At 46.2% G+C, this 17,800-nt stretch overlaps 2 protein-coding genes across 2 annotated transcripts in view; both read right to left on the bottom strand.

The window, feature by feature from the left end:
* Positions 1–1,568: 1,568 nt before the first annotated feature.
* Positions 1,569–8,597, bottom strand: BLOC1S2 (biogenesis of lysosomal organelles complex 1 subunit 2). The gene is made up of 5 exons (XM_082425413.1): positions 8,447–8,597; positions 7,956–8,072; positions 4,521–4,640; positions 3,719–3,823; positions 1,569–2,389 (listed from the first exon to the last, which is right to left on the bottom strand). The coding sequence occupies exons 1-5, from the start codon at positions 8,541–8,543 to the stop codon at positions 2,358–2,360; spliced, it is 471 nt and encodes a 156-aa protein (XP_082281539.1). The 5' UTR covers positions 8,544–8,597; the 3' UTR covers positions 1,569–2,357.
* A 1,797-nt stretch (positions 8,598–10,394) lies between these two features.
* PKD2L1 (polycystin 2 like 1, transient receptor potential cation channel) overlaps positions 10,395–17,800 on the bottom strand; it is a 55,771-nt gene continuing 48,365 nt past the window's right edge. Inside the window, 13 exon segments of the mRNA XM_082425422.1 lie at positions 10,395–10,886; positions 11,557–11,680; positions 11,934–12,049; positions 12,823–12,949; positions 14,090–14,211; positions 14,421–14,519; positions 15,380–15,500; positions 15,780–15,961; positions 16,144–16,314; positions 16,998–17,135; positions 17,141–17,225; positions 17,394–17,561; positions 17,563–17,604. Of these exon segments, the coding sequence (XP_082281548.1) occupies positions 10,713–10,886; positions 11,557–11,680; positions 11,934–12,049; positions 12,823–12,949; positions 14,090–14,211; positions 14,421–14,519; positions 15,380–15,500; positions 15,780–15,961; positions 16,144–16,314; positions 16,998–17,135; positions 17,141–17,225; positions 17,394–17,561; positions 17,563–17,604 (1,669 nt within the window). The 3' untranslated portion in view covers positions 10,395–10,712.

Raw genomic sequence — 17,800 nt, 5'->3', positions numbered from 1 at the left:
TCAAGGAACTAACATTACACCTCAAGGAACTAGAAAAAGAACAAACAAAAATGCCTATATGAAGAAAAAAGATCTCAAATAAACCTCAAGGAACTAACATTACACCTCAAGGAACTAGAAAAAGAACAAACTAAGCCCAAGGTTAGCAGAAGCCAGGAAATAATAAAAATTAGAGCAGAAATAAATGGAATAGAGAAATGGAGAATAATGAAACTAAGAGTTGGTTTGGAAAAGATAAACAAAGTTGACAAAACTTTAGCTGGACTAACCATGACAAAAACAAATTAGGACTCAAAGTTATGAATGAAAGAGAAGACTACAGAAATACAAAGACTATGTAAGCAATTATCTGCCAACAAATTGGACAACCTAGAAGAAATGGATACATTCCTAGAAACATATAACCTACCAAGATTGAGTCATGAAGAAAAAATCTGAACAAGTCAATAATATGTAACGATTTTGAATCAGTAATCAAAACCTCCCAACAAAGAAAAGCCCAGGATCAAATGGTTTCACTGGTGAATTCTAACAAACACATAAAGAATTAGTGCCAAAAAAAAAAAAAAAAAGAATTAATGCTCATCTTTCTCAAACTCTTCCAAAAAAATTGAAGAGGGAACACTCCCAAACTCATCTGATGAGGTGAGCATTATCCTGATACCAAAGCCAGATAAGGATACTACATGAAAAGAAAACTACAGGCCAATATCCCTGATGAATATAGATGTAAAAATTCTCAACAAGATACTAGCAAACCAAATTCAACAGCACATTAAAAGACTTAAATGCCATGATCAATTGGGATTTATCCCTGGGATGCAAAGATGATTCAACAAACACAAATCAATAAATGTAATACACTACATTAATAGAATGAAAGAGTAAAACTATGGTATTTTCAGCTCTATCTTGGGAGAACCCTATACCCTAAATATAATTGGGGATGTTGTCCACTCTATTTATGTATATCAATTTCAAAATTTCAAAATTTGTGTCAGGATGTGTATCTGGCTAAATGCTTCAAATCTTGTATGAAAAAGTTATAGAAAGTTTAATAAAGAGCCAAAGAGAATTACATTAGACTAGTTCACCCTCAGAAACACAAAAGTAATACGAAATATTTATTAAAAGTTTGGTTTCTAAGTTAAAAAAAAGTCTGGCTTTTTCAAAGAGGCCAGGAGAAGTCATGAAAGAAATCTAAGCAGGAGTAATGTGGCCAGTTTACATTTTAGAAAGATTGGTCTGCCAGCAGCGTGGACTGCAGGTTGGAGGGATATTTAAGATAAGAAGAGACCACAGCCGTAGTCCAGAGAAGAAGGGGATAAATGATGGTGGACTAGAACTTAAATGGTGGGAAATGACAAAAACAGAGTTAAGAACTCTTTTGGAGATGGAATTGGGGACCTCAGACACCTTTCTAAGCACTAACACCCAACTCTGGATATGGTTGACTGTCTTCCAAACTAGACTGGTCAGTCAGTATCCTCCATCCACTGATGTCTTTAGTCTGAAAAGAAAACAGGTCCCTGGGAGCCCCCCTGACCCTGCAGACACAGGTAGGAAGATATTTTATAAAAATGCTTTATTTAATGAGTAGCAGCCCAAATGGCAGCCCCACCTCCCCACCTAACACGTACACACACGTACACATCCTGTCCTTATATTTCCAAAAGGGAGCACGTGCCAAGATGATATCCATCCCCAGCCATCTGACTCATACAGAGAAGAGACAGGAGGGGCCCATCACATACACCAAACTATCGCAACAACACTCCTTTCACTGTTTCTGTTCAGTCTAGAAGACTTGGCCTGAAATTGTTTTAAGATTTTCTGTTATTTGCAATGTTATGGAAAATTACTGACATTCACAAGGTGACAAACTGTCAAGAACAAGACTGTTTTGTTTTCCTTTTTAAATTTAGAATCTTGTTAGCAATACATTACATCCTTAATAGAAAAAAACAACCATTTACACAGTAACTCAAAAACCAACCATTTAAGAAAATAACGTAGTAATCAACTGCTACCAGGGAAAACAGGCCCGCTCGTTTGATTCTACTGGCAAGTCCAGGTTTATGCAAACTTTGAGAGAGTCTCTGTCCTGAATGGATGATGAAGCATTCAAGTAGAAGGTAAGGAGTTATAAGCGTGAGTTTTTGAGGGATTCTGCCTCAGAAGAAGTTCTTCCAGGAGTAGCCAGAGTCCTCCAGTTTACTCCAATGTTGCAAAGTTTCTGGGACGACCAGCATAGTTGCCTTTTGAGGAGTTTTGACAATTCATCAGCCTCAAGATTCAGGTCTTATAAAACATTCTTCCCACATTAAAAAAGACTTTGTCCCATAGGAATAAGTTTTTCATCGCTTCTCCAGCTTCTTGTATTTGGCTTCTGCAGGGGGGAGAGGGAGAAGAAGTTATATCTTTTAAAATTGGCTCTTAAAAAGATACTTTTCAGTTAGCATTTCTAGGCAAATTCAAAAACGTCTATTACATTAAAAAATATCTATTAACTTCAGTCTTCTTAGCTGTCCAAACTGTATCCAAATTATAGGCATACCATAAATGGCAACTATCATATTAGCTAAGGACAGATATTTGGATATCTGTCCAAATATAATCAATGTGCACAACTTAAGGAGTCAAATATACACACACAGAACTGAGAACCTAACATGAGTTCCCTAAATTCTAACCCTATCAACAGTACCTGCTCAGATGCTCCACCAGGGTTAAGCAGACCTACTGGCACTTGAGCCACCAGGAGCCTTACAAAGCACAGGAAATTGCCTCTCCAGGCTCTGTCCCAGGCACCTTCTGAGAGCCAGACTGGGACTTTCAAGAAGTATGTTTCACCTTTTATTTTCTTATCCCTACCCCTCACTCTAGGAAAACAATTTTGAAAGATACAGAAATTTAAAAGACCATCAAATAAACCTCAATGTTATGGATTCCCTTTTTCTTTAAAACCTTGAAAGCATCTGGCACAATGCCTTCTAAAGTTCACAGTCACCGTTTAGTAAATTTAATTATGGACAATGAAACTGCTAACTACCACGCATGTCAAATCTCAGTCTGCTACAAACCAATCTCTTGAAGTAGTCAACAACTGTCAATGATAAAAATAAAATAATCTGTAAATTATATCTAGGCTAAAAACAACTGCATTATTTTTAATCATGGATGTAAGAGCCAGAGTCAATTAGCAAGGCATCAATACTAGTACCAGTTTCCTCCTTAAAGGAAAAGTAACCCTTCAAGAAAGCCTTGATTGACTACTCTGTTTTTTAAGACACGTATCTACATTATTAAAGATGCTTCAGCCTGCTGAACCACAATGAAGAGCTTGAGCTTTGTAATCAATCAGACCTAGTTTGAAATACAGCTCTTCTATATACTAGCTTTGTGTCCTTAAACAAGTTATAACCCCTTCAACCACAGTTTCCTCTTCAATAGAATGGGGATAAAAATCATGTACTTACCTCAGAGACTGAAGGATAAAAAACATAATAGACGCAAAATATTAAGAACAGTGCCTGATATATCATTAAGTACTCAGGAAATGTTATTTTATTATTGTCACTAATAAAAAGTTACTTTCAAGAGGTTTTGTGAAGATTAAAATAGATCACTGTAGGCACATCATAAATGTTAACCATCATATAAGGTCATACTGGCAGGAGGGTACTCATGAAATCAGAACAGAAATAAAAATGGTTACCCAGTTTTTTTGAATACGCATCCAACTTGTAGGCTGCCTGCTCAAGAGCTGCTACCTGCTCCTCAATTACGTTGATCTGATCCAGATAAGGCTGTAGTCCAGCATCTTTAAAAACAAAGACAGGCCACAGGTTTATACAGCATCAACAAGGAGTGCAGAAAAAAGTGGAAAGTAAGCATGCTAGTGTCTCTCCAGCTCTGCCTAAGACAGAGTGGGCGGAGTGACATGATTCTGATCACTAGCAGGCAGACGCCTTAGAAGACGGTAGCTAGCTGATCAGGTATGACGGTGACCTAAACAAAGTTAAGTCTCTCTCATCTACTGGTTTTCCTCTCTTAAATTCCTTGCTCCTCAAGCAATCTTCCCGTTACTGATTCGGTTTCTTGGGTAATCCCAGACCAAGAAGGGAACACAAATATAAGACAGGGAACACAAGTATAAACAGGGAACACAAATATAAGTCAATGGGAAAATACATTCTACCAGTCTAAAGTAGCATTCTCCAATTATAGACGTTCTGGTTTTCTGTTTATAAAGTAGCCCTCTATAGATTTCACTGTTAAATTAATTCACTGTTTTTCCAGGAATAAACGGATCAAATCAAGATTCAGAAGCAGAAATAACCATACCACCAAAGCATGCTAATCCTCACAATGGAAGAAATTCACCTTAACTTTCTAATTCACTTTTAGAAAATGAGCTCCCTGAGGACAGGGGCCATGTTCCCTTCCCTTCTCCACTGCCCCAAGCACAAAAGAACATTAAATACAAACACGTTTAATTGTAAAAAATTATTACTTACACTTCTGGTTTAAGTCCTTTAAGTTTCTACTGATGTTTACAGCAATATCTTTCATTTCAAGATACTTCAGGCTGGTTAGTTTATTCATATTTTCCAGAAGCTTATAGTCTTCACTGGTGGCTTTAAAACAAACAGAAGATGTGATGCCTTTAAGATTTGTTTAGATAACTGGAATGTGGAATTAACTACCAAATGGTGGTTCAAGGCAGGACCTAGGGAATGTCAAAGAAGCAGGCCACTTTTGATCTATGACATTTATACTCATCCTATGTACTCTAAATGTCTAAGCAGAAATTCAGGCAACAATCAGCAAACTATTTAAACCAAATAAACTCCAGAAGCTTCAGGATCTTAGTTAGAAAGGAAAATGATAAACTCATGTACCAAGAAAAGGGAGGTGAAACAGTCTTGGTACCTCTACAACATGAAAACATATAATTTGGCAGACTGCAGCATAAATACATATGTATATCAAAATATATATAAAGTCAACTAGGAGCTCAACACTTCTTAGTAACTCATTTATTACTTGTGATTCTGTACTCCATTTTATACACTGACTTCCAAACCATTTGCCTGCTTCTCACATCCTCAATTCCCTTCCCCATCCCTACTCAAAGCAAATGGCCTTTACTCCAACTTTCCCAAAAGCCAAGCCCACTGACATAAACTGCCTCAATCTTTCTGCCTCACTTCCACACTTCTCTGTACCTTAGTATCTTCTCAAGAGGCAGAAGCGTTCCTGTTCTTGCCATGACAGATCCCAATCCCTCTACCTCTTCAGGGCCTCTCTTCAGTCATCTCCTTTCCCTTGCCCTTCCAAACTCTCTCTCCATCCTGGCACCTTCCTCTCTATCTAGAAATATATTCCAGTTTCCTCCAGCCCAAAAGCACTCCCTCTATGTACACCTACATCATTTGCTCAGTAAAGCAAAGGAGCTTCACTGCTAACCCTTCTGAAAGAGTAGCTTACACTCACTGCTTCCTCCTCCTCACCATTCACTCATGTAAACCCTTCCAGTCTGGTCTCTGTCCCCACCACCCAGAAAAATTACAAGCGCCAAGGTCATCAGTGCTCTCCTAACCACCGAATCCATGGCCTTTTCTCAGTCATTATCCTCCTGGGCCTCTCCATAATATCTGACACTACTGATCTCTCTCTCTTCATGAAACACTCATTTCCCTCAGCTGCTATAGCATTTTCTAACTGCTCTTTTTGAGTTTCTATACTAGATCTCTTCTCATCTAACCCCCTTCACTATCAGTTCTCAACTTTCCCTCAGCTGTGACACATGGCTGAGGTTTACATGGGTGGCACATTTCCATGGGCATTCCCAGGGTTATGCTAGCTTCCTTTCAAACTCAAAAAAGTATCTGTATAGGTAAGAATGACAATCATAGGGAAATTACAATCCACTTAAAATTCATTTTGTAATAAATCATTTGGAAACCTAGGTACTTTAAGTACTGTTAATAAAAACAAATTAATTGCCCAATACAGGCATTCCCTGAGATTTTAGTCCAGGTCCTCTTATCGACCTCTATGGTCTTCCCTGGCAGTCTCACCCTGCACAGCCTCAACTCACTCTGCTATGCAGGTGACTTCCAAATCTGTTTCTCCTGCTCTGATCACTCTCTGAGCTCTAGACTCACAGGTTGAAGTCACCTGGATGTCTTGATAACAGTCACCTGAGTGTCCCAGTAATAACTAAAATCAGCCAAGTCAAAACTGAAAATATTATTTTCACACTAAACATGGTTCCTCTTTCCAACCTGCCTATTTTGGCTGATGACACCACCCAGGCTTAAAACTGCAGACACATCTTAAGCTGCTCCCATCCCTTAACACCCACTTCAACAAGACCTATAAATTCCACTTCTATAATGTTCTTGCATCCATGCTCCCCTCCCCATTCCTTTTACCATCACTCTGTCACAGACCGTTACTTTTCATCTGAAATATTGCTCTTCTGTGTCTCCTCCATATCCATACTCTCACTGCTATCAAATTAGTCTCTCTCAAACAAGGGTCACACACTCAAATACCCAGGAGCCAACAATATTATGTAAATGAGTGAAGCAAGCCAGCTGTTTGCATATTAAACGCAAGATTACTCACTTCTACAAAGAAATATACTCTCCCACTTCTTGGAACCTATGATCCTCTTAGTCTTAGTCTATCATTTACTTTACCTATTTTGATAGGCATTGATTGGTACAGAAAACCATTTCTGTACCACTACTCAAAAAACAACAATATAAGAACAGTAATAAATGGCAACTGACACCAGATCTCTCTCAGTAAAAGGAAGAAAACAGGGAGTAGTGGGGACAAACTGCACAGCGCTGGTCCATTTAAAGGAGACAATGCCCAATTCTAGCCAATTAGAGCCTTGCAAGAATGGGGGACTACTACTGCCAAATCTTTGGAATTTTTAAAGAAAAGCCAAAAAAAAAAAAAATCTAGATTTTGTTGGTTTCTTTTGCTCAGAAATAAACAAACAAATAAATAAATAGGCTGTTGGAGACTCACAACCCCTCCTATTCTGCACCAAGCATTTTCCCATACATTCTGGTTCATAAATTTATCTCACAGCAACTTCCTGGGGAAGTGAAACAACATAACAGCCTTTATGAAAAGCCACACTGGACCAGAATTCATTTTTTAGATCCTCCTCCACACATGGGTCATGTGTTCACCTGGAAATACACACTGGACCAAAAAATTACTCATGTCCCAAAGGGTGGGAGAAACGAACCTAATAGATCCCTAAATCTGCAGGTCACTCCCCATTTCCCTTTAACCTAATAAATACATCTGCTTAGCCAAACAAACTGCTTGCTTATACCACTTCACTCACCAGTCATTTCCCACTTTTTGGCCAATCGCTTTACAACCCTGTTCAAAATACACCTCTCCCAAAGAAGCACTTCTTGATGGATTCTTTTTTGTTTTCTCAGCCTCAGTCTACACTACGGAGGCCTGCAGGGCTGTATTAAGTATTCTTATGTGCTTCTGTACCGAATTTTTTTTTTATTCAAGTATAGTTGATTTACAATGTTGTGTTAATTACTGCTGTACAGCAAAGTGATTCAGCTATACGTATATATACATTCTTTTTTCTTTACATTCTTTTCCATTATGGTTTATCATAGGCTATTGAATATAGTTCTCTGTGCTATGCAGTAGGACCTCGTTGTTTATCCTGTGTTGCTGAAAGTAGTTCGTGAATTTCTCCAGGGGACGGATGGACTTCTTTCCTACACATTCCTGACCTCCCCAAACTTCCACCAGGCATGTTTCGAGGTGTGTGGGGTTAGGGAGGGAGCCGCAGACTGACGCTGCTAAAGCACCTCACAGGCCTACCAGGGCCAAACCCCACCTCCAGCGAGGGGTGCCCGGAACTACCGGAATCAACCCGGGCCCCGCCTCACCCGTCAGTTCCCCAGTCAGGTAAGTTGCCATCTTGGAGAACATGTCCCGGCAGAGCTCAGAGATGTCAGCCTCAGCGGGCTCCTTTGCTTCCTCAGCGGTCTCCACGGCGGCATCATCTGGATCAAAGGAGAATGAGTAAGTGCCCCACCCTGCCCTGGTCCTAATCCTGCCACAGAAGCCACTCCCTACATCCCTCCACCTGTCCTCATTGCATCAAATCGGCTCCATTCTCCATGTGCCGTAATTTCGAGTCCCTCACTTCGTCCCTGCCCCACCTGACACGCCAACTCTGCTCCCTTGCACCGGCCTCAGCTCACACTCGACCCCGCGGCCAAACCTTCTCAGTCGCCCTGACAGGACAAACACGCGTACACACAGGCGCGCCCCTCCGACCTGCCCGCTCCCGCCAGGTGAGCCCTGGCATTTCGGACCCGTAACCCAGAGCCCCAGGCCTCCCACTGGACACTTCATCCCCATCCACTCCACATACCCCGAACGGGCTCCTCGCGGTGGCTCTCTGGGACACCCTCGGCCGCCGCCGCCATGCCCGGCCCCGCGCTGCTTCTGGGTCTGGGATGCCTGCGCATGCGCGCCGGGCGTGCCCCGCCCTCCCCGCCCAGGGTTCATTGCCCTGTGATTCTGCGCTTCTGGGCTAAGGCATACCGCAAGGAATGAGTGATAGCCTAGCGTAGGCACCAAGACGAATTTGAAGCTAAAATAGGCTTCGTGAGTCGATCAGCTGCCAAGAGTCCGACGTCTGGAACAAGGATGCGCTCAATTCTGCGGCCACTCCCTGGCGGGATCACTAGCCTAGTAAGACCTCCCTGGGATGGGTCGAGCCCAGTGCAGCCTGCTGACTAAAATGACCGGAGACAAGTTAGCCCCTCCCCAGAGAATCCTCAGCCCGGCTGCTATTAGTCACTGAAAGACTGCTCAAGGAATCCTTGCTTTTGAAGATAGTCTCGTCTAGGTTCTGGGAAACCTTCGGGCATTATCCCTGAGCCGAAATACTCTCCCTTCCTGTGTCCTAGATTAATATCAGCTCATTGGACCTTTTCCCCCAAACTTCAGGCTGGCACCTACGTCTCTTGGGTTGATACAGCCTTTCTTTCTTTCTTTATTTTTGGCTGTGTTGGGTTCTTGTTGCTGCGCATGGGCCTTCTCTAGTTGCGGCGAGCGGGGGCTACTCATCATTATGGTGCACCGGCTTCTCATTGCTGTGGCTTCTCTTCTTGCGGAGCATGAGCTCTAGGCTTGCGGGCTTCAGTAGTTGTGGCACGCGGGCTCAGTAGTTGTGGCTCGCAGGCTCTAGAGCACAGGCTCGGTAGTTGTGGCGCACGGGCTTAGTTACTCCGTGGCATGTGGGATCCTCCAGACCAGGGCTCGAACCCGTGTTCCCTGCATTGGCAGGCGGATTCTTAACCACTGCACCACCAGGGAAGTCCCGAAACAGACTTTCTTGAAGAAAGCTTAGATCATAATTTTTTAGGACTGAGGATACACTCTGGTTATCTTAATTGCATTCAGCTGTTTCACAAGACTTCTGGGTGTATAGAATGTATTTGATGGGATGGGAGAATGCGGGTGGGTGAAGGGAATGGATGAAAAAAGAAACTGGGGAGCAATGGAAGGTGCAGAATGAGGGAGGGATAAAGGTCACAGGGGCAGAGAGAGGGGATAAATGTCAGGTCTCAGGATGCAGGCCTATACATCCAGAATCTTGGTGTAGGAGTTCTTTGTCTTATCCCTGCTTATCCTCCATCTGCACTCTCACCGCCCACACCCAACAGCGCACACATGCACACACAAACACACACACCATAATCTCTTCACTCTAAGGACCAGGCCTCCCTAGGTCACTGTCTCCACTCCCTCCAATGGTAGTGTCCACTATTTCAAACCATTCCTATGACTCAGAAGTTTTTCTTTCAGGACTCCTGGGACAGCCAGCTTCTTCACATTGTCACTGCCTCAACTCTACACCTCCCAGCAGGGATGAGCTTTCTCCAGCCCAGGTACAAGGATGGTTCACAGTTCCAGACTCTCTTCTTTCCCCTGCAGTCCCCGAAGCAAGTGCAAAGTCCTGGTTTTCCTAAGGATTTTTATTGATAATCACCAGGCAAACCCACATTGTCCTATGGAAGGACAGAGTCAGAGTCCCCCACATTTTAACCAAATATCTCGGAATCCTGAGGTCACTTCTTTGCCAGCTTCTCCTCAGGCTCCATCTCTGTCCTGGTTTACAGCCCCCTCAGTGTTCAGCGGCATGTCTGGAGGCAGGCTCTTCCACTGAGTCTTCCTGGGCTTTGCTGGGGAAGGCTGGGGGAGGTCACCACTCCAACTCCTCTGCAACATTGTACTCTCCCCACGAGAGAAAGTGTCCTCTCTGGCTTCCCCTTCTCTTTCACAGGGAAACCCTATAGGGAAGACATGAACCCCATGGGTACTGGCAGTGGATCTCTAGATGCACAGAGGAAAAGGTTCACTGGCAAGTAGGAAGACATCTAGATATTGCTGTTCTCTCAGCTTCTACTTTTTTCACAAATCATGGCTATCCAGATGCTTAGGAAAGTTATTACCCTCCTTTCCTTTATTATTTTTTATTGACTTTTGAAAAAATCATCACAGCAGAGTTCAGAGCACAGGGCGTGAAAGACCCAGTGGGAGGTATTTCACAGAGTTACGCACAGAAACATTGGCTCAGAAGGCCGGGCACAGGGCGGGACTCAGCAGCAGCAGTGGTGGGACCCGCTGCCCTAGAAGTGGAGGGCGTGTGCTGAGGGGGCTTCTGGGGAGGTGGTGACAGAGGAGCCTGCTGTCTGATGCTTTAGGACCCCTCCCCCACCACTCTCCTGCCCACCCTGGAGTCCCCAGGGGGCTGGAGTCACAGCTGGGGCTGCCTGCAGGTGCTCCCAAATGCCTTGTTTCCTCTGTTGGAAGAAAAAGGGACAGGTCATTTGGAGGAGGACCTTGTGTCCCACTTTTCCTTTTACCTGGATCTGTTTCTCCAACCCCAGACCCTCTCCTAGAGGCTAAGGCTGCCCTCAAGGCCAGAGCAACCAACTTGAGGTCTTCCCTCCAACCCCCACCTCCACGATTCACTGACTACTGGGAACATGTTGCCCCAGGAGCCTGAAACACTGGTCTTTCAAAAATGTTTTGCCTCGGGCTTCCCTGGTGGCGCAGTGGTTAAGAATCCGCCTGCTAACGCAGGGGACACGAGTTCGAGCCCTGGTCCGGGAAGATCCCACATGCCGCGGAGCAACTAAGCCCGTGTGCCGCAACTACTGAAGCCCGCGCACCTAGACCCCGCAAGCCACAACTACTGAGCCCGTGCGCCACAACTACTGAAGCCTGCGCGTCTAGAGCCCGTGCTCCGCAACAAGAGAAGCCACTGCAATGAGAGGCCCGCGCACCGCAACGAAGAGTAGCCCCCACTAGCCGCAACTAGAGAAAGCCCGCGCGCAGCAACGAAGACCCAACGCAGCCAAAAACAAAAACAAACAAACAAAAAAAATGTTTTGCCTCTCCCCACTGAGTGGAAAAGATGGTAGAGTTCAGCTGTGGGAGCCGAGAGGAGCCAGGTGAGAGACCACTCACCATGCCTGGGGAGGGAGCCAGCTGCCCTTTCTTCTCCAGCATCATCAGCTTTGAGCCCACGGCATCAACCTGGGTCATGACTCCTTCCAGGACAGTCTCCAGCTGCAAAACTCTCCTTGTGAGCCTGTGCAAGATTTGAGAGAGACCAAGGGAGGAGAAATATGTGTGTGGAGGGCTGGGTGATTCCAGGGGTAGTGGGTACAGAAGAGTATGTGTCTGGATGGGAGCAAGGAAGGTAAGGCCCAGCCTTGTCAGGAGAATTAAAGGGGGAGAGGGGTTTTCCCTGGGGTAGTACAGGGAATTGGAAGGTTGTGGAAAGAAGCTCAAGGTAGGATGACATAAACACAGTCAGCCCTGCGCCCCCTGGCTGCACGTACAAGTAGAATTCTTCTGAAACCCAGCCACCTGCTTCGGCAGCCTCTGGACTCGACTCGCCTGGTGGGGTACTCACAGTGGACCGGCGCAGGTTCTCAGTCTCAGTGTTGAGGGCCACCTGATCAGGAAGTCAGAGAGCAGAGAGAAGACGACTGGGAAGCCATCAGCTCCTGCCCCATCACCTGCTCTAATGGGATCGCAGGACCAGGCCTTGGGCTCCAGTGCTTGCTATTCCCCTTCCCTCTCAGACTCTGGAGATAATAGAATCAGAATGGTCGTGCTGAACACAAAGCTGGCCTAACCTCTGGGAGAGAATCACCTCCACAAGAAACAAAACACAAGCTCCTTGAAGCATTGATGAATGAGGCGCTCACTAGAAGCCAACTCCGTTTGGGAGAGCAGGGACAGTGTCCTGGCACTATTCCTTTTACCCTTGGCTTTTTGGTCTATACTGGATAGGGATGAAGCAGACATAGCAGGGGCAGCTAAGGATCAGAGTTGGAGAACCCCAAGGAGAAGGCAGGTGCTCAGAAGGAATTGTCAGGGATTCTCAGACAATTGGTCCTTTTCTCCCTAAGATGATGTTTTAGAGCAATGGTGATCAACCTTGGCTATGCACTGGAGTCACCTGGGGGGTTGTAAAAAGGACTGATGGCTGGGCCTCCCAACTCCCCCAGAGATTCTGGTCTAGAGTGTGTGGCCTGAGCATGAGGTCTTTTTTAAAGCTCTCCAGGGCGTTCTAATATGCAGCAGTTTGAGAACCACTATTCTAGAGAGCCCTTTCCTGCCCATCTGTTGGAGGATTTTCAGTTTGGGTTTGTGTTCCAGGTGTGCTGGCAGGGAGGGGAGGGTGAGCAGTTTCCTTGTAGTCTCTCCACCAGCCAGGCTCCCCCTTTCCTCCTCCAGGTCCTGTCGCATTTGTTCCTGCTCCTTCTCATCCAGGATGTGAGTCCCATCTTGGCCAAACCTGGTGAAGGCAGCCGTGAGCTCAGTGATCTCATGCTCTGTGTGCCCCAGCCTGAGGAGAACAGGGTGATGAAATGACTTCTGACCTGCCGTGGCTGTGAGCTTTCCGTTATGGACTCCCCACTCTTTTTTGCTAGACTCTGGCAAGAGTCTTGCTCTCTAGGGAAGAAGGGGGCCACATGAGAAAGCCAGGATATCCAAGATGTAGCGATTTGACCCCCCAAGAAGTCACTTGAATCTATTTCATCCTTCCCTGACTCCTGCTGACTAGGTTCAGGCCCTCATGATCTCCTAAAGGAATTATTGTGAAATCTCTTTGCCTCCAAATAACCTGCCCTCTCCCCCACCCCCCTTGCCCTATGGCCTTCCCTTCCCCTGAAATCCATCCTTCACAATGCAATTAGAGTAATTAACCTTTCTAAAGTACAAGACTAAATATACCCCTTCCCTGCTTAAAATCCCTCCTGGGCACCCTGTTCTTTGAATAGAGTAGTGGTGTTCAAGGCTTTTCCCAATGTGACCTTAGCCCATTTCTCTGGCCTCATCTCCTGCTCTGCCCGACCTTTCATTTGATACCTTACATGCCTAGCTACTTATTACTCCTGTATATGTTGCTCAATTTCATACCTCTTTGCCTTTGTATGTGCTTGTATTACCCCATGCTCCCTCTCTTCTAGTTACTTCTGTTGTGGAACTTGTTCTGTGATTCTGTTTATTTGCTTACATGTCTAGGAACTCCTGGAGGACAAAGACTTTGTCTCATTCAACTGTGTGCCTGGCCCACAGCTGGTGCTCACAATATATTTGTTCAATGCTTGTTAATATGTTTAACTGGGAAGCAGGGAGAGGATGGCTAAGGAAATAGACCTGTGTTTGTGGGGGAGCATAGAACTAAGATCAGAGTTTTGTGGGAATGAGGGATGTATACGATGATTAGGGTATTATTATTACACTAGTCCTAAGAGTTGTTCACCAAGGTCCAGAATATCATAGAACATTGTCAGAGTCCTTTAAACCAAGGGCACAGTTCTGAAGGTCAGGATCAGAGCCCTATAAGCCAAGGTCAAAGGCCTGTAAACCAAGGTCAAAGGCCCACTGGCCAAGATCAGAGGCTTATAGGCAAAGGGTGTATGCTTGAGGGTCAAGGGCTTATAGACCAATGTCAGGGAAGGTTGGATCTCTGGGTGCTCACTCCTTCAAGGTGTTGGTGAAATCCACGAACTGGATCTCCTGCTCCCCACCCTGCAGGACCTTCTGCACGTCCGAAACCTGCTCCTTCCTCAGATGCAGCCTCAGTAGGGTCTTGTTGTAGCCCTGGAAGGGGAAAGGAAACAGGCACCAGTTCCCACAGCCTCCTCTTCATCTCTTGCTCCCACCCCCACCCACAGGGTGACAGGATCCCAGGGGTAAGCTGAAGGCACACAAGGGCACAGGCCCCTAACCAGTCAGGCACAGACCAGGACACAGAGCCTTGAACCTGGGCCCTGATGCAGATGTGTGGCTCAAGGAGACTAAGTAGTCACCTGTTTCAGGAGGTCCGAAAGCTGTAGCTCATCCTTCTGTCCAGCCAACTCCTCGTTGACCTCTGAGTATGTGTCATTGATGATGGCCAGAAACATATTCTGGAGGATAAAACAGGGAGCGGGGTCCTCACTCCCAGACCCATTAACAGCATCGAGCCCATTGACCCTATTAATGTCCCAGACACATGTTCTAAAAGGGCCAATGCTTTCAGCCCCAGCTCTGCAGCCCACTAATCCCCACATCTCTGGGTCCCCAGAGCCCAGCCTTTCAGCACAATTCTGTTACAGATGGGTCACGCTCCCTCATCAACCGGGTGTCCTCACTCAACTGCTGCAGTAACCTGACCACAAAGATACCCCAACATATGCCACAGACCCCCTCCATGTAAGAGTCCACCAGTCACTGAAGCCAGAAACTTTCCAAGGTGAGAGTAAAATTGTGCTCTCTTTACCATCCATCCCCAGTCCATGTCTGTATCCCCATCTACTGATCAAATAAAGAAACACACTGGCTTTTCTGATAAAAATCAAACCCAGATCTTTCATGGTTGGCAGGGAGAGAGAGCAAATACAAAGCAGTGGTAGTAGAAAAAGCCAGAGATCCCCAGAGGAAGGGGAGTCTTAGAGAATAGGCGGAGAAGCTTCTAGGGGCAGTCTCTTCTCCTCATGAGGCACTTTTCCTTCTCTTTCCATCCTTGGAGGATAGGGGTTTGATTTTAGTGAGGGAGCCTGCAGATTCCCTTATACTCTGCAAACTGCCTAACTGTGCTGACCACACATTAGCCAGCTCTCAGAAGATCCAGAAGCTCTTCCCTCCCCCACCTCTCCACCCTTGATTTGAGAAACCCATCATAATCATTAGTGAAGAACATGGAGAGGGGTCAAAACCCCACCCTGCAGGCCATCCACGTCTCCACCCCTCAGGTTCCCAAATCCCCACCCCTCAGAGGGACCCTCACCAGGAGCACAAAGAAGACGAAGAAGACATAGGTGACAAAGTAGGCTGGTCCCAGGATGCGGTTGGCATTGTCGATAGCATTGTAGTCAAACTCCCCAAGGATGATCTGGAACTGAGTGAAACTGAGAGACCAGGGTCTGGGATTCACCCAGAACCCGACCACAACGCTGACCCCATCCCACTTTCCTCCCTACTGCTCTTCAGTGAACTCAGACCCCTCCCTGCACCTCCACCCAATCTGATGGAGACAGAACAGGGTGCAGAGACACTGAGCACACACACCAGGGCTTCCAGGAACTCACACAGATGCTTAAGCACAGACAGGCCCACATCCACATACTCAGCTGCCCCAAGGATACACACATCCACAGAGCTGGAGGGTGAAGGGGCAGAACACACACATGGACTTGATGAAAGTGTTGAAGCTTTCCACTTGGGTCCCAAAAAGCAGGTAGCCCAGCTGAGCGTAGGCGAAAAACTCAATGAAGAACATGACGGCGAAGCTCAGGATGTCCTTGGCACAGCGGGCCAGCCTGGAGGAGAGCTGGGTCATGGTCTTATTGAAGCTGATGTACTTGAATATCTGGAAGGGCCATGTTGAACCAAGTGATTAGGGAAGAAAACAGAAAAGCTTGGAACGGTCCATCCCAGGGGCCTAAGGGGGCCACAGGAGTTGCCACACCAGACAAGGAAAATGAGACAAGTCCTGAGGAAGGGAGAATGCATGCCCTGAGGTGTTGCCGGGGGTGAGGAATCCCAGGGTACCTTGATCCAGGCAAAGAAGAGGTTGACGGCGTTCATGTTGTTGTACTGTGTCTGCCAGAAGGTGAGGAACTCAAAGTCAGCATACATGTTTGGCTGCTGCAGAAGCTTCCCCATCAGCCGATTCACCTCGAGGGTTCGGAATATGTGGAAGCCTACATCCACAATGGAGAGCTGTTACAACAGGGCCCGGGGGGTGTCAGAGAGTCAAGAGGATCTCAAGGGAAGTTCAACAGTGAGGTCCCAGGGGAGAGCTGCGGTGGGTAAGACAGGTGGGGGAAAAAACCACATCCTTCCCTGCTGAGTTGTTGACTATCTCAGGTTCAAATGGAACTGGATAGGATGATTGGGGAACGTCTTAAAGCCCAAGAGAAGGCTTTAGGGCCAGTGGTAAATATGTAGGTTGTAAAGGACCATGGAGAAATGGAGCCAAGCAATTTTATTTCCCCCACCACTTCCCAGCCTTGGTCAGAAATTAATGTGTCCTGTTAATAGGAAGGAGATGAAGATGAAGAGGCAGAAAATTTTAATAGAAGAGAAGAGAAAAGGTGGGGGGGGGGTTGTCAAGGGGACAGGTCATGAAGGCAAGAGACAGAAGAGGAACTTAATATCAAGTACAAAAATAAAAGAGCAGGGCCTGGATCATAAGCCAGAGGGAGAGGGGATATGGAGACAGGATTTTTCCAGGGCTGAGCTAGGGGAACATCAGCCTTTGGTTTAGGGAGCTGTTACTCAGTGATTTGACCAGAAGTCACAAGGAGGACTTGGGACTCCAAAAAGAAGAACTTGGAGCCCCTATCAGGGTAGATCCCTTCCACCACCCCATATGTCCCAAGTCTAAGATATCTGTCCCTCACCAAGATGACCACCAGGTCCAGAATGTTCCAGATGCTGCTGAGGTAACGAAGCTGGTGGATGTGGAGCTCCAGGATCTTCTCCACTACGTAGTAGAAGATGAAGATGCAGAAGATGATCTCACAGCCAATGATAAAGAATCCCAGTTGCTGACATAGCGGATCAGCTTAACTGTGCGGATTTGCCAGGATGGGATGGCACCTCCTGTAGCTGGAAACTCCACCACCAGTCTGTGGGAGGAGGGGGAGATGTCTGGTGGGGCCTGGGCTGGGACAGTTCTACCCATCCCCTCCCCTCTCCACCCCCACCATAGGGTACAAGTTTAGGGAAGGGTCTCCAGCAGAGGAGAAGGGAATCAGGAGCCATGGATGGAGGGAAGGCAGGGAAAGGGGACCCACCTCAGAACACAGAAAAGATTAATGTTGGCATTGTAGACTGAGAAGTCAATGAAGACCACCCAACTGCCCCTGTCCAGCCACAGGCCCTCCTGAAGGTCCCTGAGTGCCTCTGCACTGGCCTGTCGAGATCCTGGAAGGTCCAGGTAGTAGCCACCTCTGCTGTAGCTTGTGAGAGGAGCCCCCCAGCTCATCCTGCGAGTGGTAGGTCCATCTGTCACAGAAGAAGCCATCTGAACAGAGAGGTCTGAACCAGCCCCAGAAGCTGGTCTCCCAAGGCAATGGCAATACTTTATAATTGTCTGGGCTTTACAATTTCATATATATATATATATATATATCACACATATAATATATATTTCACATATATTACCTTGTTTAATATAACTATTTGAGGAGGGGAGGGTAAA

Source organism: Balaenoptera physalus (assembly GCF_965194825.1).
Source record: "Balaenoptera physalus genome assembly, chromosome: 14".
Taxonomy (NCBI): Eukaryota; Metazoa; Chordata; class Mammalia; order Artiodactyla; family Balaenopteridae; genus Balaenoptera; species Balaenoptera physalus.
Note: the sequence above shows the minus strand (reverse complement) of the source record. Positions and strands in the feature narration are given on the sequence as shown.